At 47.8% G+C, this 25,596-nt stretch overlaps 1 protein-coding gene across 4 annotated transcripts; it reads left to right on the top strand.

Annotated features, from left to right (window-relative positions):
• The first annotated feature begins 133 nt into the window (after positions 1–133).
• rusc1 (RUN and SH3 domain containing 1) lies at positions 134–25,596 on the top strand. Of its 4 annotated transcripts, none has more exons than XM_045718888.1 (12): positions 134–405; positions 1,694–5,100; positions 18,720–18,842; positions 19,123–19,199; positions 19,906–19,923; positions 20,614–20,788; positions 21,253–21,358; positions 21,443–21,489; positions 21,645–22,162; positions 22,285–22,529; positions 22,632–22,790; positions 22,931–25,596. In XM_045718888.1, exons 2-12 carry the CDS (start codon positions 1,821–1,823, stop codon positions 23,094–23,096), a joined length of 4,914 nt encoding a protein of 1,637 aa, XP_045574844.1. In that variant the 5' UTR covers positions 134–405; positions 1,694–1,820; the 3' UTR covers positions 23,097–25,596. The 4 variants fall into 4 exon arrangements, with proteins under 4 accessions (XP_045574844.1, XP_014057361.2, XP_045574845.1 ...); XM_014201886.2 differs by having other exon boundaries at positions 135–405; positions 20,614–20,815; XM_045718889.1 differs by lacking the exon at positions 19,906–19,923 and having other exon boundaries at positions 137–405.

Genomic DNA, 25,596 nt, shown 5'->3' with positions numbered 1-25,596 from the left:
ACAGCATGTGCTTTTACCACTGAGAAGGAAAGAGAATTATAAAGATGGAGGGAGTGTGATGGCGGATAGGAAGAATGATTCCAATAGTAGAGATCAAAGAGAATACGGTAGAAGATTCCGTAGTGATTGTCTTCTTCTTGGAGGGAGGAAGGGAAGGCTGGGGGATGGAAGGAGCTGACATGAACAGAGAGGGAGATTGATTGGTGAGGCAGAAGAGGGGTGTGTTCCCGGCGGAGGAGCTAGAGAAAGAGGCGGATGACGAAGATAAGGTGGTCGCGAGAGGAGAGAGATCGCGCTTTAACCCTTAGAGCGGCTGTTCGTTGGTCGGACGGGGTTGCGCGCGCTCGCATCCGTTTACCGAGAACGGGCTCTAGCCTCTCCATCTTCTCCACAACCGAGCCGATGGTGAGTCAAATATCTCACAATCATATGATTATGGGTGTTGTTGATCAAATGCTCTCTATGTACCGAGATCTAGGCTATACGTTTTGCTATGCTTTCAACCCCTGCCCACATCCCGAGATCCAGATAACCAATTTGAATAGCCGTTTTCTTGATTTATAGCCAACGGTTATAGTTCATTTAATAAAAATTGCGATACATTTTGTCATAGTAGCGGGTGGTGGCTGTGTCAGGACTATGCGGCTTGAGGTACCCCCTCCTCCTCCTCTCCCTCCCCCTCTCCACGGTCTCCATCCGCCACTTCAGGTCGGTAAATCCGATGGTAAATACCAAAAATCCAGCAGATGATGTGCTCTGCGGTTACGGGGCGTTATTCTAACGGTTCTGAACAGGGCGACGTGTCCCAGGCCCGATCTAAGCGCTGTTCAGGTTCTGATTTATATGGGCCTACCTTCTTCTCCCGGTTTGATGTGAAGGGCACGGTGCGGCTGCTGTGGAGGAATATGAGCAGTGTGTTTAGCCTGGGCAGTGGATGGCTTTTAAAAGACAGCCTGTACCTTAGGCATTGCGCAACTAAGGATTTTCTGCTCTAAATCATTTGATCTTGTTTACTAAAGATGTTTGTACTAGGCTCTATATTGGGGCAGCAGGTAGCCTAGTGGTTAGAGCGTTGGGCCAGTAACCAAAAGGTTGCTAGATCGAATCCCTGAGCTGACAAGGTAAAAATCTGTCGTTCTGCCCGGGAACAAGGCAGTTAACCCACTGTTCCTAGGCCGTCATTGTAAGTAAGAATTTGTTCTTAACTGACTTGCCACTAATGCAAATAAGCTTAGAATTGAGATAGTTCATTTTGATTTATCACGATTCAATTTACTTAACCTATTTGTCAGAGAGAGAGTGAGAGTTACAGTACATCCTTTCTCAAGGGTTTAACATCATCACGCCATCAAGCTGAATGCTGGGATGCTGAAGGATGACAATTTAGGTGTGTGTGTGTGTGTGTGCACGTGTCTGTCTCTCTGTCTGTATATATAGAGAGAGAGGGAGGGAGGAGAGGAGAGATGGATTTAATTTTCATCTAACTAGTCCCAGCACTGATGAGGTAATTATACAGCAGAAAAGCCCAATAGATATATGGAACAAACCAGGGGATGATTTAACTTCTAAGATTTCTTATGAACAAGAACAAGCTGCTCCCTTGTGCAGTTAGAGGAACATGGAAGCACAGACTCCTCTCATCTCTATTATCTGCTGTGCCTCTATTGACTGCAAGTCTCTTTTGATGTTGCAGGATCTTTGGAGTCAAGCCAAGATGTGACCGTCATGTTTTGGATCTCTCCATCCTTTAGATAGAAAACAGAACCCCTGTTTCTATAGAAACAGAAATAATTGACAATTAGAAAACTATTATTCCTAAAATGCACTCCTCTAGCCGAACCTTCGCTTCGCCCTTGAGGCCTCGTCGCATCGACACGAGCAGGCGGACCACCACCGCAGCGGAACCAAAGCCACACGGCCCTGTTTCCCAGAGGGAAGACAAAAACATGAACACCATTTCCTCTTCCTCTCCTCGGCGCGCCACCAAAGTGACCCCCGAGTCTTCCAGGACCAGGGTGGGGGTCCAGCCTCATGCCCCCTTGGGTCAGTCCAGATTGGGCTTACAGAGAAACACAGCTCCCCTCTCTACGACCAAACCCAAACCCAAAAGTGTCCGTGCAGCAGCAGCTGTGTTGAAACGCGCCCCTCTTCCTCCTCCTCCTCTTCCTCTTCTTCCTCATCTTGACCCCAACTGTAATGAACCCAGCCTGCCTTGTCTGTGCTGCGACGGCCATTCCCCCCAGGACAATAACAGTCTGTTCAACCACAACCACAACAACAACAATACCATCTCCATCAGACAGCAGCTGAAGCTTCAGCCCCCTCCACCACCTCCCCTGCTACCCCAGAGACAGGAGGGGACAGGGGGCAAGACCAAGACACAGGCCAGCCCCTCTCAGACCAGGCCCCAGCCTCAGGTCCTGGCCCCGGCATGCCCCCCAAATGGCCTGGAACTGGAGAAAGGAATAAAAGATGAGGAGAATGCAGATGTTAACAAGAACACAGATGTGGTCATAGATAACAAGAAAGAAACAGAGGAGGAAGAGATGGATAACAAGAAAGAAATGGAGGAAGAGGAAAACAGTGTGGATGTTGAAGTTGATGATGATGATGATGATGATGATGATGACACATTGGTCCCATCGTGCTGTGACTTCCCTCCCTCTCTCCTGGATCTCTCCCTGACCTCCTCCACCTCCTCATCCTCCACTTCCATCAGCTCCTGCTCCGATCTGGAGTCAGACTGCGCCGATCTCTCCATCTCTCTCTCGTCCTCTGGCCACAAGGGGAACGCTGATCTGTTAATCTCTCAGGACCACACTCTCATTCACGTTCCTGAACGCTACCCAGCCTCCCGTTCACCCCCAGTCCTGCTCCTCAACCCCAAACCCCCCTCTGTCTCTCGTTGCCCTTCCTCCCCCCCACACGCCTGCTCCCCAGACGAGGGCTACCCCTCCGCCCCCGCCTCCCCCTCCTCCACTGACTACCTGGGGGTCAAAGGTCAGACAGGCTTAGGGTCAGACGTCGCCAAACTAGGCCTCCTGGACTTCCTGGAGTCAGTGGGAGACTTTGGAAAGATGGAGCGCTTTAGCCAGGTGATTCAGGTGGCTCGCTGGGACCTGGAGGGGGATCCTCAGGGGGATCTACTGAGGGATCGACTGGATCACCTGGACCGACTGGAGAGTGTCAACAGGCAGGTGAAGCTGGCCCACATCGCCAGGCTCCATGAGAAGGGACTGGATCTAGGTGATCTGGGCAAGGAGGATCTCTCTGATGTTCTGGATGAGATGGGGAACGTGGATATGTCTTGGAAGCTGTATAAGGGCCGGGGAGGGTCGTTGGGAGATTCCCAGGAGTTCTCTGATGCTGGAGTGGATCTGACAGCACCTTCAGACTGTGACGAGCCCCTGGTCTCACAATCAGAGACCTCTTCGCCCATAGAGCCCCCACCGAGACCCCCCAAACCCCCTGCCCGCTATGCCAGCGTGAACTCTGAACTCCACACCTACATCAACATCAGCCGTGACATCACCCCCTCCGTCTCTGTCTGCACCTCTCCATCCTCATCCCCCACTTTCTACACCTTCAGGTGTGAGAAGGCCCTCCCTCCTTCCCCACGCTCCGTCCACCCTCCTCTTCTCTGTCAGCCTATCCCTTACTTTACTCTCTACAAATCTTCCCCTCTCCCATTCTCCCTCCCCTCCTCCACTCCCCCCATCCCCCCCCCTCGGAGGAAGCACCTAGCCCGTAAGGAGGCTCAGCGTCTCGCCACCCTCCAAGCAGGATGCGGGAAGACCCCCCTGTCCCTCCCCCCTCCCACCTCTCGCCCTCCTCCTCTCCCCCCTGCCCCCACCATTTCCATCTCCAACTCCGCCACCCCCCCTGCCATCCCTCCCCCTCCCTCTTTCCATGCGTTGGATGATGAGATCCGTAAGCTACTGGTGCTAGCAGGACTGACCCAGGCTGAGCTCCTGAAACTCAGCCCAGAGCTGGGGGTTTGTGTGGGGGGACTGGAGGAGGAGGGAGCGGGGGAGACCCACCACACCTCCAGGCCTGGACAGACACAAGATAGAGGGATGAGGAGAAAAGAGGAGAGGGCTAAGGAGCAGTATGATATAGATGGGTTGGCTGTGGATGGATGGAGAGATGGAGCAGGGAGGTCAGGGGTGGAGAGGGATAGAGAGACTGATATATTTGGAGGAGTAAAGGAGGATGAGGGAGAGAAAGAGGAGAGCAGAGATGTGTTTAGAACCACGTCTTTCACTGACATGGCGAGAAGGAGGAAGAGAAACAGTGGGTTTGGGGCTAACGTTAGCCTAGCATCTGACCCCTACTACAGCACTGGCAATACCAACACCTCTAACAATGTTAACTTTGAGACTTTCAAATATTCCCCTGTGCTCTCGGAAATCCCTCCCGCTCCTCCCCCGCGTCCCTTACCCCCTGTCCCCCCTACCCTGCCCCCCCTCAAAGTTTGCACCCTTCTCGCCAACTCTTTACGCCCTGAGCGATTTGATTGGCTCATGGCTTTCTCCCCCGATGGTGAAACCCTGACCCCGCCCTTGGAAGTTAGAAAATCCAATGAGGAAACCCTGAAGAAATCTACTTCCGGGTCAACGTCGTCATCTGGGTCAACGTCAGGGTCGGGTTCAAAAGTGATGACCTTCAAGGAACTGCGTAACCGTAGCAAACACAGCTCCCCGGCCTACCAACTAATAACTGAACCGGATCCTGATCCCACAGTCATAACCCCTGACCCTGACTTCCTCTACAACCTCAAGTGGAGGAGGGAAAAGACGGACAGCGACGGAATCCAATGGGAGTACACCTCCCAGGCCCAGGCCACCTTCCTGCAACCACCTCCCCTCACCTCATTGGCTGCTTTTAGGGAAATGTTCCAGAAAGCAGAGGATGCGATTGGACAACCCGAGTTATGTCCCTCGCAGCAGATTGGGTGCTCAGCCAGTGAAGGGAACCTGTGGAGGATGGATGGACAGAGAAAAGAGGAGGGAGAAAAGAGGAAAGAAGAGGTAGAGGAAGAAGAGGTGGAGGTGAGAGGAACAGCTGATGGAGGAAGAACCTGGGAGTCAAGAACTACAGGTGAGTTAGATGATGATGATGACTATAGGCCTAGTTGTTGACTGTGAGGTGCTGATTTGGGGTGAAAATGTGGAGGTAGTAACAAACTACAGTATTCACTGTAGCCACCTTCCATCTAATATTATGTACACAACACCACATCTGAAACTGTGTCCTCTCTTGGGAATAAAAACTAAACCAGCAGAGAGAAGGGTGACAAAAACACGGGAGAATCCCCCGCATTCCAGAGTAGAGGGAAAGAGAAATAAGGGGGAACAAGAGAGAGATACATACATAGATGGGTGCAGTGGAATGTAGTTTCTATCTAGGATGGACAGATAGATGAAGGAGATGGAAAGGATTAGATGGGCTGCACTCATTCTTTTTCAGGGATGGACAGGTAAGTGTATGGGGCAGAGTGGGAGAGGGAGGAAGAGATGGTGGAATCTCTTCAGTGCTTCCTGTGGGCCTGGTGTGATGTCATCACTGCCTTATTAAATTATTCATCCAATCTGCAGACCGGGGGGGAAGTAATGGAGTACCCACAGCTATCTCTCCCTCTCTCCCTCTCTCTCTCTCCGTCTGTCAGCCTCTCTCTCTCCATCTCCATCTAGCTCACCCTCTCTCTCTCTCCATCTAGCTCACCCTCTCTCTCTCTCCATCTCCCTCTAGCTCACCCTCTCTCTCTCCATCTCCCTCTAGCTCACCCTCTCTCTCTCCATCTCCCTCTAGCTCACCCTCTCTCTCTCCATCTCCCTCTAGCTCACCCTCTCTCTCTCCATCTCCCTCTAGCGCACCCTCTCTCTCTCCATCTCCCTCTAGCGCACCTTCTCTCTCTCTCTCTCTCTCTCTCTCTCTCTCTCTCTCTCTCTCTCTCCCCATCTCTCCCTCTCCCCATATCTCTCTCTCTCCCCATCTCCCTCTCTCTCTCCCCATCTCCTCTCTCTCTCTCTCTCTCTCTCTCCCCATCTCTCCCTCTCCCCATATCTCTCTCTCTCCCCATCTCCCTCTCTCTCTCCCCATCTCCCTCTCTATCTCCCTCTCTCTCCCCATCTCCCTCTAGCTCTGTCTCTGTATATCTCTCTTCCTCTTTCTGTCTCTTTCCTCCTCCCTCATTCTCTTTCTATCCTTTTCACTGTTTATGCACTGTACCCCGTTCTCTCTGTCTCCCCTTCCCTCTATCATTCTCTCTCTCTCCACTATCTGGTGAGTCATCGGTTCATGTTTTGTTGCCTATCTCCTTCTGTCTCTCTTCTGTCCTTGACCTCTCACTCACTCCTTTATCTTCCATCTTTCTTTTTTCCAGACTGTTCTCCCCTTCCCAGAGTGGCTGAGATTCAGCTCAAATCTGATTACTCATACTATAGGCTACCTTTAGAGTGGTTCTTAGTAGAGGTCGACCGATTATGATTTTTCAACGCCGATACCGATTATTGGAGGACCCGAAAAACCCTCTACCGATTAATCGGCCGATTTATTTGTGTGTGTGTATATATATATATATATATAATAATGACAATTACAACAATACTGAATGAACAATGAACACTTTTATTTTAACTTAATGTAATACATCAATAAAATCAATTTAGTCTCAAATAAACAATGAAATATGTTCAATTTGGTTTAAATAATGCAAAAACAAAGTGTTGGAGAAGAAAGTAAAAGTGCAATATGTGCCATGTAAGAAAGCTAACGTTTAAGTTCCTTGCTCAGAACATGAGAACATATGAAAGCTGGCGGTTCATCTTAACATGAGTCTTCAATTTTCCCAGGTAAGAAGTTTTAGGTTGTAGTTATTATAGAACTATTTCTCTCTATACCATTTGTATTTCATATACCTTTGACTATTGGATTCTAATAGGTACTTTAGTATTGCCAGCCTAATCTCGGGAGTTAAGTCATAAACAGCGCAATGCTTGAAGCATTGCGAAGAGCTGCTGGCAAACGCAGTAAAGTGCTGTTTGAATGAATGCTTACGAGCCTGCTGCTGCCTACCACCGCTCAGTCAGACTGCTCTATCAAATCATAGACTTAATTATAATATAATAACACACAGAAATACGAGCCTTAGGTCATTAATATGGTTAAATCTAGAAACTATCATTTTGAAAACAAAATGTTTATTCTTGCAGTGAAATACAGAACCGTTCCGTATTTTATCTAACGGGTGGCATCCATAAGTCTAAATATTGCTGTTACATTGCACAACCTTCAATGTTATGTCATAATTACGTAAAATTCTGGCAAATTAGTTTGCAATGAGCCAGGCAGGCCAAACTGTTGCATATACCCTGACTCTGCGTGCAATGAGCGCAAGTGAAGTGACACAATTTCCCTAGTTAATATTGCCTGCTAACCTGGATTTCTTTTAGCTAAATATGCAGGTTTAAAAATATATACTTCTGTGTATTGATTTTAAGAAAGGCATTGATGTTTATGGTTAGGTACAGTCGTGCAACGATTGTGCTTTTTCGCAAATGCGCTTTTGTTAAATCATCCCCAGTTTGGCGAAGTCGGCTGTCTTTGTTAGGAAGAAATAGTCTTCACACAGTTCGCAACAAGCCAGGCGGCCCAAACTGCTGTATATACCCTGACTCTGTTGCAGAGGTGACACATTTTCCCTAGTTAAAAGAAATTCACGTTAGCAGGCAATATTAACTAAATATGCAGGTTTCAAAATATATACTGTGTATTGCTTTTAAGAAAGGCGTTGATGTTTATGGTTAGGTACACATTGGTGCAACGACAGTGATTTTTTCGTGATTGCGCTTGTTAAATCACCCGTTTGGCGAAGTAGGCTATGATTCAATGATAAATTAACAGGCACCGCATCGATTATATGCAACGCATGACAAGCTAGATAAACTAGTAATATCATCAACCATGTGTAGTTAACTAGTGATTATGTTAAGATTGATTGTTTTTTATAAGATACGTTTAATGCTAGCTAGCACCTTACCTTGGCTCCTTGCTGCACTCACATAACAGGTCGTCAGCCTGCCACGCAGTCTCCTCGTGGAGTGCAATGTAATCGGCCATAATCGGTGTCCAAAAATGCAGATTACCGATTCTTATGAAAACCTGAAATCGGCCCTAATTATTCGGCCATTCCGATTAATCGGTCGACCTCTAGTTCTTAGTTCTATAGGCTGAAGGGCTGAATACCTCTATTAATCTGTATTTCAATTACACAGCTTTATTGTTTTGATAACAATTTACATTAAGTAATTGTGTGATGTGATTATTGTCTGAAATATATATATTTTTTAATCAAAGTCACAATGTACATTTCAGGAGAAATGCTGAATGTATGTGTGTATGTGCGTGTGAATGTGTGTGTAGTGTGCTTCCCTCTGTGTATATGTAAAAGCCAAGTTGTATGGTATTTGTCAACGTGGAAGGAGTTATGTATGGTCAGCTCGTCACAGCAGTAGGATAAACTTATCCTAGGTTATGTAGGGCCAACTTCTACCCACAGACTGTAAACAAATAATACAATCCAGACCAGACTATTTGTCACGTGTGCGTGTACAGCTTTAAGAACCAAAGAGGAGGGGCTCCATCTACCTGACCAATGGCAGAGACTTATTTCACAGTAGCGTTAAAAAAAAACAGGAAGTGTAATGTGTGGCTGCATCTGAGAGAGAGCCAGATCAACTCAAGGCTAAACCAAGGTATGGTAGTTAACACGCTTTGTGGAGCCTCTATCACGGTGATATTAAATGTGCAGAATGGACTTCTAGTCAGCATAGGCTATAATCCAATCATCTCCAAGGAGACAGAGAGATAGACAGTGCGCAGCCAGGCAGGAACAGAACTCTCCATAGCCTGACTCAGCGTAACCAACGGTACTCTTCTCTGCTAGAGAGAGGGAAAGAAAGAGAGAGAGAGAGAAGGTGAAGATAGAGAACCGCATACCACTACTGTACAGAGAGAGAGAGAACAGCATACCACTACTGTACAGAGAGAGAGAACAGCATACCACTACTGTACAGAGAGAGAGAACAGCATACCACTACTGTACAGAGAGAGAACAGCATACCACTAATGTACAGAGACAGAGAACAGCATACCACTACTGTACAGAGAGAGAGAACAGCATACCACTACTGTACAGAGAGAGAACAGCATACCACTACTGTACAGAGAGAGAGAACAGCATACCACTACTGTACAGAGAGAGAGAACAGCATACCACTACTGTACAGAGCGAGAGAACAGCATACCACTACTGTACAGAGAGAGAGAACAGCATACCACTACTGTACAGAGAGAGAGAGAACAGCATACCACTACTGTACTGTACAGAGAGAGAGAACAGCATACCACTACTGTACAGAGAGAGAGAACAGCATACCACTACTGTACAGAGAGAGAGAGAACAGCATACCACTACTGTACTGTACAGAGAGAGAGAACAGCATACCACTACTGTACAGAGAGAGAGAGAACAGCATACCACTACTGTACAGAGAGAGAGAACAGCATACCACTACTGTACAGAGAGAGAGAACAGCATACCACTACTGTACAAGAGAGAGAGAGAGAGAGAGAGAGAGAACAGCATACCACTACTGTACAGAGAGAGAGAGAACAGCATACCACTACTGTACAGAGAGAGAGAGAACAGCATACCACTACTGTACAGAGAGAGAGAGAACAGCATACCACTACTGTACAGAGAGAGAGAGAACAGCATACCACTACTGTACAGAGAGAGAGACCTGCATACCACTACTGTACAGAGAGAGAGAGAGAGAGAACAGCATACCACTACTGTACACAGAGAGAGAGAGAACAGCATACCACTACTGTACAGAGAGAGAGAGAACAGCATACCACTACTGTACAGAGAGAGAGAGAACAGCATACCACTACTGTACAGAGAGAGAGACCTGCATACCACTACTGTACAGAGAGAGAGAGAGAGAGAACAGCATACCACTACTGTACAGAGAGAGAGAGAGAACAGCATACCACTACTGTACAGAGAGAGAGAACAGCATACCACTACTGTACAGAGAGAGAACAGCATACCACTACTGTACAGAGAGAGAGACCCGCATACCACTACTGTACAGAGAGAGAGAGAACAGCATACCACTACTGTACAGAGAGAGAGAGAGAACAGCATACCACTACTGTACAGAGAGAGAGAGAGAGGACAGCATACCACTACTGTACAGAGAGAGAGAGAGAGAACAGCATACCACTACTGTACAGAGAGAGAGAGAGAACAGCATACCACTACTGTACAGAGAGAGAGAGAGAACAGCATACCACTACTGTACAGAGAGAGAGAACAGCATACCACTACTGTACAGAGAGAGAGAGAGAGAGAGAGAGAACAGCATACCACTACTGTACAGAGAGAGAGAGAGAGAGAGAGAGAACAGCATACCACTACTGTACAGAGAGAGAGAGAGAACAGCATACCACTACTGTACAGAGAGAGAGAACAGCATACCACTACTGTACAGAGAGAGAACAGCATACCACTACTGTACAGAGAGAGAGACCCGCATACCACTACTGTACAGAGAGAGAGAGAACAGCATACCACTACTGTACAGAGAGAGAGAGAGAACAGCATACCACTACTGTACAGAGAGAGAGAGAGAGGACAGCATACCACTACTGTACAGAGAGAGAGAGAGAGGACAGCATACCACTACTGTACAGAGAGAGAGAGAGAGAGGACAGCATACCACTACTGTACAGAGAGAGAGAGAGAGAGAGGACAGCATACCACTACTGTACAGAGAGAGAGAGAGAGAGAGAGGACAGCATACCACTACTGTACAGAGAGAGAGAACAGCATACCACTACGTAACAGAGAGAGAGAGGACAGCATACCACTACTGTACAAAGAGAGAGAGAGAACAGCATACCACTACTGTACAGAGAGAGAGAGAGAGAACAGCATACCACTACTGTACAGAGAGAGAGAGAACAGCATACCACTACTGTACAGAGAGAGAGAGAACAGCATACCACTACTGTACAGAGAGAGAGAGAACAGCATACCACTACTGTACAGAGAGAGAGACCTGCATACCACTACTGTACAGAGAGAGAGAGAGAGAGAGAACAGCATACCACTACTGTACAGAGAGAGAGAGAGAACAGCATACCACTACTGTACAGAGAGAGAGAACAGCATACCACTACTGTACAGAGAGAGAGAACAGCATACCACTACTGTACAGAGAGAGAGAACAGCATACCACTACTGTACAGAGAGAGAGAGAACAGCATACCACTACTGTACAGAGAGAGAGAGAGAACAGCATACCACTACTGTACAGAGAGAGAGAGAGGACAGCATACCACTACTGTACAGAGAGAGAGAGAGAACAGCATACCACTACTGTACAGAGAGAGAGAGAACAGCATACCACTACTGTACAGAGAGAGAGAACAGCATACCACTACTGTACAGAGAGAGAGAGAGAGAGAGAGAGAACAGCATACCACTACTGTACAGAGAGAGAGAGAGAGAGAGAGAGAACAGCATACCACTACTGTACAGAGAGAGAGAGAACAGCATACCACTACTGTACAGAGAGAGAGAGAGAACAGCATACCACTACTGTACAGAGAGAGAGAACAGCATACCACTACTGTACAGAGAGAGAACAGCATACCACTACTGTACAGAGAGAGAGACCCGCATACCACTACTGTACAGAGAGAGAGAGAACAGCATACCACTACTGTACAGAGAGAGAGAGAGAACAGCATACCACTACTGTACAGAGAGAGAGAGAGAGGACAGCATACCACTACTGTACAGAGAGAGAGAGAGAGGACAGCATACCACTACTGTACAGAGAGAGAGAGAGAGAGGACAGCATACCACTACTGTACAGAGAGAGAGAGAGAGAGGACAGCATACCACTACTGTACAGAGAGAGAGAGAGAGAGAGGACAGCATACCACTACTGTACAGAGAGAGAGAACAGCATACCACTACTGTACAGAGAGAGAGAGAGAGAGAGAACAGCATACCACTACTGTACAGAGAGAGAGAGAGGACAGCATACCACTACTGTACAGAGAGAGAGAGAGAGAGAGGACAGCATACCACTACTGTACAGAGAGAGAGAGAGAGAGAGGACAGCATACCACTACTGTACAGAGAGAGAGAACAGCATACCACTACTGGAGAGAGAGAGAGAACAGCATACCACTACTGTACAGAGAGAGAGAGAACAGCATACCACTACTGTACAGAGAGAGAGAACAGCATACCACTACTGTACAGAGAGAGAGAGAGAGAGAGAGAGAGAACAGCATACCACTACTGTACAGAGAGAGAGAGAGAACAGCATACCACTACTGTACAGAGAGAGAGAGAACAGCATACCACTACTGTACAGAGAGAGAGAGAACAGCATACCACTACTGTACAGAGAGAGAGAGAACAGCATACCACTACTGTACAGAGAGAGAGAGAGGACAGCATACCACTACTGTACAAAGAGAGAGAGAGAACAGCATACCACTACTGTACAGAGAGAGAGGACAGCATACCACTACTGTACAGAGAGAGAGAACAGCATACCACTACTGTACAGAGAGAGAGAGAACAGCATACCACTACTGTACAAAGAGAGAGAGAGAACAGCATACCACTACGTAACAGAGAGAGAGAGGACAGCATACCACTGCTGTACAAAGAGAGAGAGAGAACAGCATACCACTACTGTACAGAGAGAGAGAGAGAGAACAGCATACCACTACTGTACAGAGAGAGAGAGAACAGCATACCACTACTGTACAGAGAGAGAGAGAACAGCATACCACTACTGTACAGAGAGAGAGAGAACAGCATACCACTACTGTACAGAGAGAGAGAACAGCATACCACTACTGTACAGAGAGAGAGAACAGCATACCACTACTGTACAGAGAGAGAGAGAACAGCATACCACTACTGTACAGAGAGAGAGAACAGCATACCACTACTGTACAGAGAGAGAGAAACCAGCATACCACTACTGTACAGAGAGAGAGAGAGAGGACAGCATACCACTACTGTACAGAGAGAGAGAACAGCATACCACTACTGTACAGAGAGAGAGAGAACAGCATACCACTACTGTACAGAGAGAGAGAACAGCATACCACTACTGTACAGAGAGAGAGAACAGCATACCACTACTGTACAGAGAGAGAGAGAACAGCATACCACTACTGTACACAGAGAGAGAACAGCATACCACTACTGTACAGAGAGAGAGAGAACAGCATACCACTACTGTACAGAGAGAGAGAGAGAACAGCATACCACTACTGTACAGAGAGAGAGAGAGAGGACAGCATACCACTACTGTACAGAGAGAGAGAGAACAGCATACCACTACTGTACAGAGAGAGAGAGAACAGCATACCACTACTGTACAGAGAGAGAGAGAACAGCATACCACTACTGTACAGAGAGAGAGAGAACAGCATACCACTACTGTACAGAGAGAGAGAACAGCATACCACTACTGTACAGAGAGAGAGAACAGCATACCACTACTGTACAGAGAGAGAGAACAGCATACCACTACTGTACAGAGAGAGAGAGGACAGCATACCACTACTGTACAGAGAGAGAACAGCATACCACTACTGTACAGAGAGAGAGAACAGCATACCACTACTGTACAGAGAGAGAGAGAACAGCATACCACTACTGTACTGAGAGAGAGAGAACAGCATACCACTACTGTACAGAGAGAGAGAGAGAACAGCATACCACTACTGTACAGAGAGAGAGAGAACAGCATACCACTACTGTACAGAGAGAGAGAACAGCATACCACTACTGTACAGAGAGAGAGAACAGCATACCACTACTGTACAGAGAGAGAGAACAGCATACCACTACTGTACAGAGAGAGAGAGGACAGCATACCACTACTGTACAGAGAGAGAACAGCATACCACTACTGTACAGAGAGAGAGAACAGCATACCACTACTGTACAGAGAGAGAGAGAACAGCATACCACTACTGTACAGAGAGAGAGAGAGAACAGCATACCACTACTGTACAGAGAGAGAGAGTGGCACTAACTATGGACAGTGATAACCTCATCTTTGGCAGTTACCTGCACATATACGTTTTATAATACAGAATACACACTGACGGAAGAGTAGAACATGAAACCACTAGCTTAAACCACTGGAAAAAGGTTTGGGCGTGGTTGAAATAATGGTGAACGACTGTGAGATTAGGAAACAATAGAGAAAGGCTTCTCTAAACCTGAACTTTGACTCCTCTGTTCATGAACCACCTCCATTGACTCTGTCATGTATTGTGGTCAGTCTGTGTGCATCTGTTGGGTCAGACTATTGGACATATGTTGTTGTGTGGGTACTGGGTGGTGTACTGCGTTACTACATGTTGTGGTGGGGATCTACTGGTTTACATTGCATTCTTCTCTCAACAGACACTAACATTCTCTCCATTTCTCTCTCTCCTCCCAATTTATTTGCAACATACATTTTTGCTCCTCTCCTTGTTCTCATCCCTCTATCCTATCCATCCTTCCAACATTTGTCCATGGCTCTACTTCTCCTTTACCTTCCCCTCTTCTCCTCTTTCGCTTGTCCTCCGGCCCCCAACTACCCCTACCTACCCCAACTACCCCGACCTGCCCCCAACTACCCCTACCTACCCCAACTACCCCTACCTACCCCCAACTACCCCTACCTGCCCCCAACTACCCCTACCTGCCCCCAACTACCCGTACCTGCCCCCAACTACCCCTACCTGCCCCCAACTACCCCTACCTGCCCCCAACTACCCCTACCTGCCCCCAACTACCCCTACATGCCCCCAACTACCCGTACCTGCCCCCAACTACCCCTACCTGCCCCCAACTACCCCCAACTACCCCTACCTGCCCCCAACTACCCCTACCTACCCCTACCTGCCCCCAACTACCCCTACCTGCCCCCAACTACCACTACCTGCCCCCAACTACCCCTACTGGCCCCCAACTACCCCTACCTGCCCCCCACCCACACACACACACACCACTTACTCACACTCCTACCCCCTGAATGCCCCCCTTGTCCACCTCAAATCCACATTTCCACCTCAACCTGCCTCTGTTACTCATACTCCTCTCCCTTCTCCCCTCCTGCCCTTTGCCCCTTTTGACTGGGCAGTGTCCTCACCCCCTCTCTCCCTGGCCCACTCCCAGCCCTCCTCCTATTTCCTCCACTCTGTAATCCCCCCTTACCGCCCAGGATACTGTGGTGCTCATGCGAGACCAGTCCCCAGGACCCAACCTCACAGCCACACTGAAACCCAGTCCACAGCCACGGCCCCTAACCCCTACACTACCCAGTCCACAGCCACGGCCCCTAACCCCTACACTACCCAGTCCACAGCCACGGCCCCTAACCCCTACACTACCCAGTCCACAGCCACGGCCCCTAACCCCTACACTACCCAGTCCACAGCCACGGCCCCTAACCCCTACACTACCCAGTCCACAGCCACGGCCCCTAACCCCTACACTACCCAGTCCACAGCCACGGCCCCTAACCCCTACACTACCCAGTCCACAGCCACGGCCCCTAACCCCTACACTACCCAGTCCACAGCCACGGCCCCTAACCCCTACACTACCCAGTTATCTAACCCCTTTGCTACACCATACACTCATACAGATTTAAATGAAGACAGCCATGGAACTTATTCTAAGAATGCTATTGATTCTGGATATAGCTATAGTGACTATTTTAAGAAGGATGGAGGCTCTGCACGTCGTTTTGGAAAGGACTTCAAGAGCAACATTGATAGTTTGTATCGTTATGTGAATGACTCCAAGACTAAAGAAAAGCTGGAGTATGGCTTTGGCTCTGAATCCATCACTAACTTTGACTCCCTGTACTGCACCGCCAACGCCACTGATAAACAGCCTCACACCGGCTCACACACACTCGTCAGCAATGACACACACACTCAAGGCTGCACCACCCCATATAAAAACGTTGACGCGATGATGATGGCATATGCCAAAACACACACCGTCGGTTCCCTTGGTTGCACTGACACACACACATACACCTCTGGCCCTGGCCAGAGTAGAACCTCTAAAGATCTCCCTCCGCTCCCCTCCTGGTACCTCTACCACCCCAAAAACTGTCCCATCCACAGGGGTGCTCCTCCCCGCCTCTCCCCCATCGGGGCTCTCGACCCCCCCCATCGCTCTGGAGCCCCCCCTCCAGGCCTGGACGCGTCCTGCCTCAGCTCACCCCTGTTCCCCCGCTCTCACACCCTCCATGCCCTGGCCGCCCCCCTCTACTACCCCTTCCTCTACCCCCCTATCCCCCCCAGGAAAACCTCAGACCCCCCAAAACTCATCCAGGCTCCGCCGCTGCCACCCGCGCTGAGTAAGAGCTCTCTCTCTCACACTCCCTCCCCCTGTCTAACACCCTGCTCGCCTGTCTGTCACTCCCTCCCCTGTCTAACACCCTGATCGCCTGTCTGTCACTCCCTCCCCTGTCTAACACCCTGCTCGCCTGTCTGTCACTCCCTCCCCTGTCTAACACCCTGCTCGCCTGTCTTCCTTCCTGTTAAACCTGTCGCCTGTCTGTCACTCCCTCCCCTGTCTAACACCCTGCTCGCCTGTCTGTCTCCTGTCTAACACCCTGCTCGCCTGTCTGTCACTCTGTCTGTCTGTCTAACACCCTGCTCGCCTGTCTGTCTAACACCCTGCTCGCCTGTCTGTCACTCTGTCTGTCTGTCTAACACCCTGCTCGCCTGTCTATCTAACACCCTGCTCGCCTGTCTGTCACTCCCTCCCCCTGTCTAACACCCTGCTCGCCTGTCTGTCACTCCCTCCCCTGTCTAACACCCTGCTCGCCTGTCTGTCACTCCCTCCCCTGTCTAACACCCTGCTCGCCTGTCTGTCACTCCCTCCCCCTGTCTAACACCCTGCTCGCCTGTCTGTCACTCTGTCTGTCTGTCTAACACCCTGCTCGCCTGTCTGTCTAACACCCTGCTCGCCTGTCTGTCACTCTGTCTGTCTGTCTAACACCCTGCTCGCCTGTCTGTCTAACACTGCTCGCCTGTCTGTCATCTGCTGTCTAACACCCTGCTCGCCTGTCTGTCACTCCCTCCCCTGTCTAACACCCTGCTCGCCTGTCTGTCACTCCCTCCCCCTGTCTAACACCCTGCTCGCCTGTCTGTCACTCCCTCCCCCTGTCTAACACCCTGCTCGCCTGTCTGTCACTCCCTCCCCCTGTCTAACACCCTGCTCGCCTGTCTGTCACTCTGTCTGTCTGTCTAACACCCTGCTCGCCTGTCTGTCACTCTGTTAGTCTGTCTAACACCCTGCTCGCCTGTCTGTCTGTCTAACACCCTGCTCGCCTGTCTGTCACTCTGTTAGTCTGTCTAACACCCTGCTCGCCTGTCTGTCACTCTGTCTGTCTGTTTAACACCCTGCTCGCCTGTCTGTCACTCTGTCTGTCTGTCTAACACCCTGCTCGCCTGTCTGTCACTCTGTTAGTCTAACACCCTGCTCACCTGTCTGTCTGTTTGTCTGTCTGTGTGTTTATCTACATCTCTATCGCCCTGTCAGTCTGTCTGTAGTCTGTCTGTCCGTCTGAGTGTGTATATCTATCTCGCTGTCAGTCAGTCAGTCTGTCTGTTTGTCTATCAGTCTGTCTGTTTGTCTGTGTGTATATCTATATCTCTGTCTGTCTGTCTGTCACTCTGTCAGTCTGTCTGTCCATGCTGTTGTGTGTCTGTTGCATGGAGTGCTGAAATAGACACCTCTCCTTAATAAAGCTATGACCTTCAGCTTCTGTTGAACCATGATAATCACTGTGATGATGATTATCACGCTTTAGTGTGTGCATGAATGCGTGCATTGGTGTAGATACGTGTGTTTGGGTACGACTATACACGATGTGTTTAATGTAGTGGTGAATGGCTATAAACTGGGCTGAACACTAACCTTCTATAGTGTCTATATGTTTCATCATGAGGTCAGACAGGAATGTTCTCACACCTTACTGATACCACAGGAGGCTGTTGAGGGGAGGACGGCTCATAATAATGGCAGGAACGGAGCAAATGGAATGACATCAAACACATGGGAACCAGGTGTTTGATGTATTTGATCCCATTCCAGTCATTCCTCTCCAGACATTACCACAAGCCTGTCCTCCCCAACCAAGGTGCCACCAACCTGCGACTGATAGCTGACTTCTGCATGGCTGTCTTCTCCAATAGGAGGTTTTATGTTTCCTGTGTCTGTCCAGGTTAATGCATCCGCTTCCCATTCACATAATGTACCACCCTCAGAAGGGACGATGTCCTGTGTAGAATATTGGAAAAGCAAAGTGTACAAGACAACCATTTTAGAATCTGTGAAAAATATTGGACTGGGATGTTTCAACAAACTAAGCTATGCTATCACTATGCTATCACTACTACACTACTACTGATAGTACTGCTACTCTACCACTGCTTTAACTAACTGCTAAAACAACTAATATCACTAATACTCAAACAGTTACACAGAAATACCAAGTAACATTGCTCTTCCTCTCGGTGAGTCCACCACTGATTAGAGTAGAGTAGGTTGTAAGTGATCCTTCCTCTATCTCTGTCAATCTCAGCGGTTCGTAGCGTCTCATTCGCCGGCTCTGTACAGAGAGGCGGGACTTCCTGGATGGGCGATGACGTGAAGGCCCCTCTGAGAGGCCTAGGGCTGTCCTCTCTGTGCCTGCTGGAAAAAAGAGGTACGCTATACCTGTATATATTTACATTTGAATCATTTAGCAGCTGCTCTTATCCAGAGTGACTTAAGTGCATACATTTTCATACTGGTCCCCCATGGGAATCAAACCCACAACCCTGGTGTTGCAAGCACCATGCTCTACCAACTGAGTCACATGGGATCATATATAGCCTAGATGTATATTTATATACAGTCTATGTGATATACAGTACATTTATTCATGTACATTTACACTGTTAGAGAAATGATGTTTGTGTATGTCTAACTGTTCCCGTCCACAGCTCTGGTCAGTGCAGTCAGTGTGGCAGTGGAGGCCATTTTGGCTCAGTTCAGCTCCTCACGGACCCTGGTGCAGAAGGTCAGTTTCCACTGTCTCTGCGTTTAACACCATGTTTAACACCATGTTTAACACTGTCTCTTCAGTAACATGGTGTACACACCACATGATGTGAGATATGGAAAATGGCCTTGAGTTTTTAATCATTATATCTGTACTTTAATGATGTATTTCTGAGGGCATGCCTGTTTGTTTCTACTGTTTGCTGTTGTCTGATGCTGGCAGCAAACCCAGCTTCTCCTCTGTGGATCAATCAATTATATTCATTTCAATTAGGAGAAATATGAGGGCCAATCATCTTCCTCCGATTTCACATTTTGGTTTTAGATCAGGGGAGGTAATCCAATCAGTACAAACCTCCACCCCCGCGTTTATAATACCTAGCTACCGCCCCTAACGACGTATTGTTAACTGTTGCTATGACAGGGTTTCCACACCGACAGGCAAAGTGAAAAACAGACAGACAGAAGATCAACCAGCTCAAACTCCCCAAAGACTTCATTGCCTTATAGGATTTGTGTATCCGTGTCTCTGGAATTAGACGTCGGTCTGTAGCAGCGGTGGTTGCATTCAGCTCATTGGAACTTAATAACGTGTGACACTTGATGGCTCAAACAGCCTGTTAGTGGCTCTATATCTATATATGAATCCTCCATATATGAATCATCCATTGAATAACAGGACATATCTGTGTCTCTTTCTGTCTCTCCCTCTTCCTCTCCCCTAGTCTGCCTCCATTAACAAGGTGCTAGGTTGTCTTCAGATATCCCTATCTTTGGCTCAGTAGTCAGAACCTCTGTACTAAATCCATCCTTCCACATCCCTCTTTCCCACATATTTCTCTCTACTCCTTTCCTCTTCTATATCTCTGTATTCTCTTCCTATCCATAACACCCTCTCCTTTCTTCCCTCTCTCTCCTCTATTTCTCCCCTCCTCCCTCTCTTCTTTCCTATTTCTCCCCTCTCCTCTCTTACCTCTCTCTCCTCCCCTCTCCCTTCCCTCCCTCTCCTCCCCTATGTATACCCTCTTCAATCTCTCTCTTCTGCCATTTCTCCTCTCTTCCCACCTTCTCTCCTATTTCTCCCATCCCTTCTCCTTTATTCTCTCTCTCCTCTATTTCTCCTCTCCTTTCTTCCCCTCTCTCTCCTCCACTATTTCTCTCCTCTCCTCTCTTTTCTCTCCTCCCCTATTTCTCTCCTCTCCTCTCTTCCCTCTCTCCTCCACTATTTCTCTAATCTCCTCTCTTCTCTCTCCTCCCCTATTTCTCTCCTCTCCTCTCTTCCCTCTCTCTCCTCCACTATTTCTCCCCTCTCTTCTCCTCTATTTCTCCCCTCTCCCTCTCTCCTCCCCTATTTATTCCCTCTTCATCCCCTTCCCTCACTCGCATCCTCTATTTTGCCACTCTCCTTTCTCCTCTCCTCCTCCCCTTTCCAGGCTCTATCAGGAGACAGCAGTGTGAATCCGTCTCTGGGTCGGCTGGTGCTGCAGTGTTTGTGCCCCGCCCTGCGGAGCCTGCTCTCCGACGGCCTCAAGCCCCACCAGAGTGATTTGATCTCGGGCAGGAGGCCAAACTCAGCCTGGGGACTGGTCCAGGCCTCCACCAGGCCAGGTAGGAACTCTGGAGCGCAGTACAGAGGTGGGTTACAAGAGAGCATAGACAGCATAGGAGGGCTGTGGTTGTTATACCCCCTGCCTTTCCATATATTTATATCTCTCTCTCTATATCCATCTCTCTCTATTTCTCCTTCTCAGACATGATGGAAGTACATAGCCAATCTCTCAATATCTCTCTTCCTCTTTCCCATGTGTATCTCTTTCACCCTCCCAGACATCATGTGGGTTCATAGTACTTTCAGTCTCTCTCTCCTCCTCTCTCGCTCTAGTCTGGTGCTCATTATTCTGCAGTGTTGAGTCATCCTTCTCTCTGATTATCTTATTACTTGTTCATTTCAATTTCAGTCAATTCAGTTCAAAGGTAACATAACATGTTGATTAGATATTGATTTGTTTCTCTGTGCCAAAGCTTAACCAAAGCCTTTCTTTCTCTCGTCTCTGCTCCCCTTCTCCCTCCAGGGCCCAGCACTCAGTCCCTGTACAGCCTCCAGGCTAGAATAGGAGAGCTGCCCCAGCTCAGGCAGAACAAACACAGGTTCAACGCCTTCCTCCTCGGCCTCCTCAAGTAAGACCTGGCTCTTCTCTCCTAGGGTTTTTCTGTTTGACTTTTTCAATTCCAATTCTCACCTGCTTCTTGTCTCTCGTTCAGCATCAAGCTTATGGATTTCTGGCTGTCCCATCTCCAGTCATGCAGTGGTAAGTCTCTGAAGCCTAAAGTTCATATCTGCAATCTATCTGTTTGAATATTAATATGTTATAACATTATTTCTCTCCTCCCTTCACCCCACCCCCTCTCTCTCCCCCTCCGTCTCTTTCTCTCTCTCTCCTTCGCCTCCCTCTCTCTCTGTCAGATGTGTTGGTGACGTTCTACCGGCCCTCCTCCTTCATGCGTTTGTCGTTGACTTCCTGCCAGCCTCTGTTTGAGGAGCTCCTCCTCCTGCTGCAGCCCCTCAGTCTCCTGACCCTTAACCTCGACCTGCTCTTCCAGCACCACCACCTGGAGCCAGCCAATCACAGCCCAGAGATCCCCAGCCCACCCAATCAGGACCTGGGATTCAGGCGCTCGCCCCGGGGGTCCGCTTCCCAAGGCAGGGGCAGCAGCAATCTCGAAAGCCTATCAGAGCTGTACTTTGGGAGAGCAGAACCCGAGGCGACCAATCGTAATGCGAGCTCGTCGTCCCTGGCCAACTCAGGGATGGGAGGGTTGGTGGAGTCACTGAAGCCAGAGAGTCTCAGTGTGGGGCCTGCGAAGGTCTCTGGGGGTCTTGCGAAGACAAGTCCTCAGCTGATGTGGGTTCAGGAGAAAGAAATGATGGAGCTAGCACCTCCTAATGTTGAGGAGGCCAGTCTCTCCCAACAGGCAGGACAGGTGAGCACAATTCAATGTGTGTGTATTTGTGTGTCTGTTTGTTGTGTGTGTGTGTGTGTTTGAATGCGTGGGTGGGTGTCCGTACCACACAGCACTTTTCTGAGCTGTTATTCTCTCCCTAGGTGATCCAGCAGGGATGGGGGGCTGTGGTACGCTGGGGGGGCAAGCTGGGCCAGAACCTGGCTGAACTCAGCCTGTCTGCAGTACAGAACCAGGAGGGGACATCCAGAGACCCCCCAGAGCCCCAGGCCAGTACCCAGGCCAGGAGTGACCCTCCTCAGGTCGATGGAGCATTGGCGGTCCCCTGGGGTTTGGGACGGCTGTTTGGAGCCTCCAATAACCCCACGATACCCACACTTCCAACCAGGTGCGCTGGTGTGTGTGTACGTGTTTGTGTGATAGAGTTTTCTGATACTAGACAGTTGAAGTATCTTACTCTTATCACTGATGTATCTCTCTCCCTCCCCAGACGTCCATCTCAGTGGTTGTCTCCAGGGGTGTCTGTTCTGACCCGGATGGTGAGCAGCAGTTCCAGCGCTAACCAGAGGAGGGTGCTGGAGCCCCAGCAGGTAGAAGAGGTGGTAGAGAGAGAGATGGAGGAGACATGGGACAACCCAAGACCCCTCAGGTATTGGAAATATGTGGAAATATATCTAGATTACATGTTTAGTTTGTTCAGTTCAGTAGTCATGACTGTCTATGACGGTGTTATGTCATTCTTATGACACTTTTTTACAGCAGTATCACTTATTTTTCTCTCTTTCTCAGGTCAGTCAGAACACTATGCGACCACTCTGGCACAGGGGCGGAGCTAAGCTTCCAGAAAGGGGAGGAGTTAGTGGTTTTAGGGGGTGTCGATCACGACTGGATTCGCTGTCGTCAGGGAGACCGAGAGGGGCTCGTACCCATTGGCTACGCCTCACTGATCCTGTGATTTCAGACACCGTATCAGAGTTTTGATTGTTTGAATATATATGGGGGAGGGAAAATGAAGTCATAAAGCTATAATGTATTTAGGCAACCATAGAGAGGCTGTGGCGAAGTCCCAATGCTCTCAGAGAAATAGTTCACCCCCGAATCTAAGTTCAAATCACGTTTTTATATCTCTAAAGTAGTCCAAAGTCGTATGTCAGGGTTCCCCAACTGGCAGCCCATGATTTTATTTGGCCCCCAAGTTTTCTGAGCAAAGGGTTAGAATTACTTGTTGGACATAAAAGACTAAAATCAGCAGTAAATGTTGGAAATCTGTTCCAAAGTATTTCCACACATAGAGAGAGATGTGATTGTTTACAAATCTAAGCAAGGTTTGAAATGATTATATTTTAGTCAAATGACATATCTGTTTGGGCTTCTTGCGGTCAATTTGCAGTCTACAAATGATTTGTGATTATGTTCCAGCCCCCTGACCATCCATGGCTGAATCTAGTTGATGATCTCTGGTCTATGTGATTTAGTTCAGTCCGTACTCCGCACCATCTGTTGTGTAGATCCCACTATATGCACTGGTAGAAAGCTGCAAAACTCAATCCCTAAAGAACTGTACCATCGAATGCCATCTAATTAGGGGGATTTAATGAAGATTTAATTTAGCTCACCAGATGGTGTGGAATATGGACCCAGCACGACTTCAGACCACTTTTGAAGTGTGAAAACTTCAGACAAACACTTATCTTGGTGTGGACTATCCCTATAAATGTCCTCCATTCATCATCTCCTCTCTTTGGTGACCACTGATCTGAGGAGGACTGGATAAAGCTTTGTAGAATTCTATTCATAGGTTGCACCTCCGTCACGTCATGCCATTGTTATGAACTTTCTCAAGCAGCCATCGGCGTTGCCCTAAAGTGGTGATAAGTCCAGTCGTTCTGAAATGAGTCCAACTACTGTTTAGTCTAAATTACACTATAGTGCCTGTGGAAATACGGTGACGTTGCTAAAGTAGTCAAATATGTAGTAGGAAACAACTTTCCCAGCATGATCATGTCGTCAAATTTACTTTAGACAGATGGCGACGTCATCATCTAGCAATATTCGGCAAAAATAGCTAGCAAAGCTAACGTTAGCTAGTTACAATCAGGTGGCCTCCCCTCAATTTAAGCTAGTTAGCTAACGTTATACTGCATCTAAAGTCTATCTGGTGACATCAAAATGATGACGAAAGGGTTTCCTAATAACAATTTGCCTGTTTTTGAATGTCATTGTATTTCCAGGCCACTGTAATGCACTTTCGATGAAATCTTCAGCGCTTATTGACGATGCATGGAGTAGAATGCTCAGTCGGGCATCAGTCCAGACGAACGTTAAAAACTATTGTGACGAAACATGCAACGCATACATTCAGCTTATCCAGACACTTTCAGATCAGCAGTCACTATGGGAAGATTTATAGCCTGGTAGCCAGGTCGGTTTCTGCTCTAGCAAACTCCTTCGTCTCAGACCCAGACCTTGCCGCCAGGCTAACCGGTGAAGGGAGCCATGGTAGAGTATTGGAGCGTAGCCCCTGTTACGTAACGTAGTACCATAGTGAAATGTAGCTGTTTTCTGTGTTCTATTTGACCTTTCACCCCTATTGATCTCTCCTCTTTCGCCTGGTCTCTTGAGTGTGTGTTTGACATGTTCCCACTACAATTAATAGTCAGTTTAAAAAGGATAACTATTTGACTGTATAAATATACATACATAATATATAGGTATATGAATATAGATTAATTTAACTGAGATAGATAGATAACCAAGAGAAACAGATAGTCAAACGTTACTATAGATACGGTTGATCATGAATCAAATTGATAAGTGATCTGGCCTTTTATCCCCAACTCACCAGTCACTACTCTATAGTCATTATACACACGGACAGCTCCAGTGTTTTTGTCAATTATTGGAATCCAGTGGCTTCATCTTAGTGTGTGTTGTATGCATTGTCTTGACTTCATATCCTTCATAGCTTCATCATAACCTGATAGATTTAGTCTCATACCTTTACACTGTATTTATTGTATAATGAATGCTTTGAGTGAATGCAGTGAATTCAAAAGGAGAAGCTATTTATGTTTTTTTAATTAGCTGATTTGAAATTCAAATCACTTCCTGAATTGGCAGCCTTCAATTCGAATTGAGCCCAACCATAGAATGCAGAAGAGTATCTATCTATACAACACATATCTATCTAAAGGACATTCTAGTATCCAACAGTATATTAGTATAACTGGCATAGCAATGCTGTAACTTCAATCAGTCCACACCTCTTAAACCTCACTAACACATACTACTCAGTGCTTATAGAAATATCAATGCTTTGAGACAGACAGATAAACAGACAGATAAACAGACAGATAAACAGATAGATAGACAGATAAACAGACAGATAAACAGACAGATAAACAGACAGATAAACAGACAGATAAACAGACAGATTAACAGACAGATTAACAGAC

This window comes from Salmo salar, chromosome ssa05 (assembly GCF_905237065.1).
Source record: "Salmo salar chromosome ssa05, Ssal_v3.1, whole genome shotgun sequence".
Classification (NCBI taxonomy): Eukaryota; Metazoa; Chordata; class Actinopteri; order Salmoniformes; family Salmonidae; genus Salmo; species Salmo salar.
Note: the sequence above shows the minus strand (reverse complement) of the source record. Positions and strands in the feature narration are given on the sequence as shown.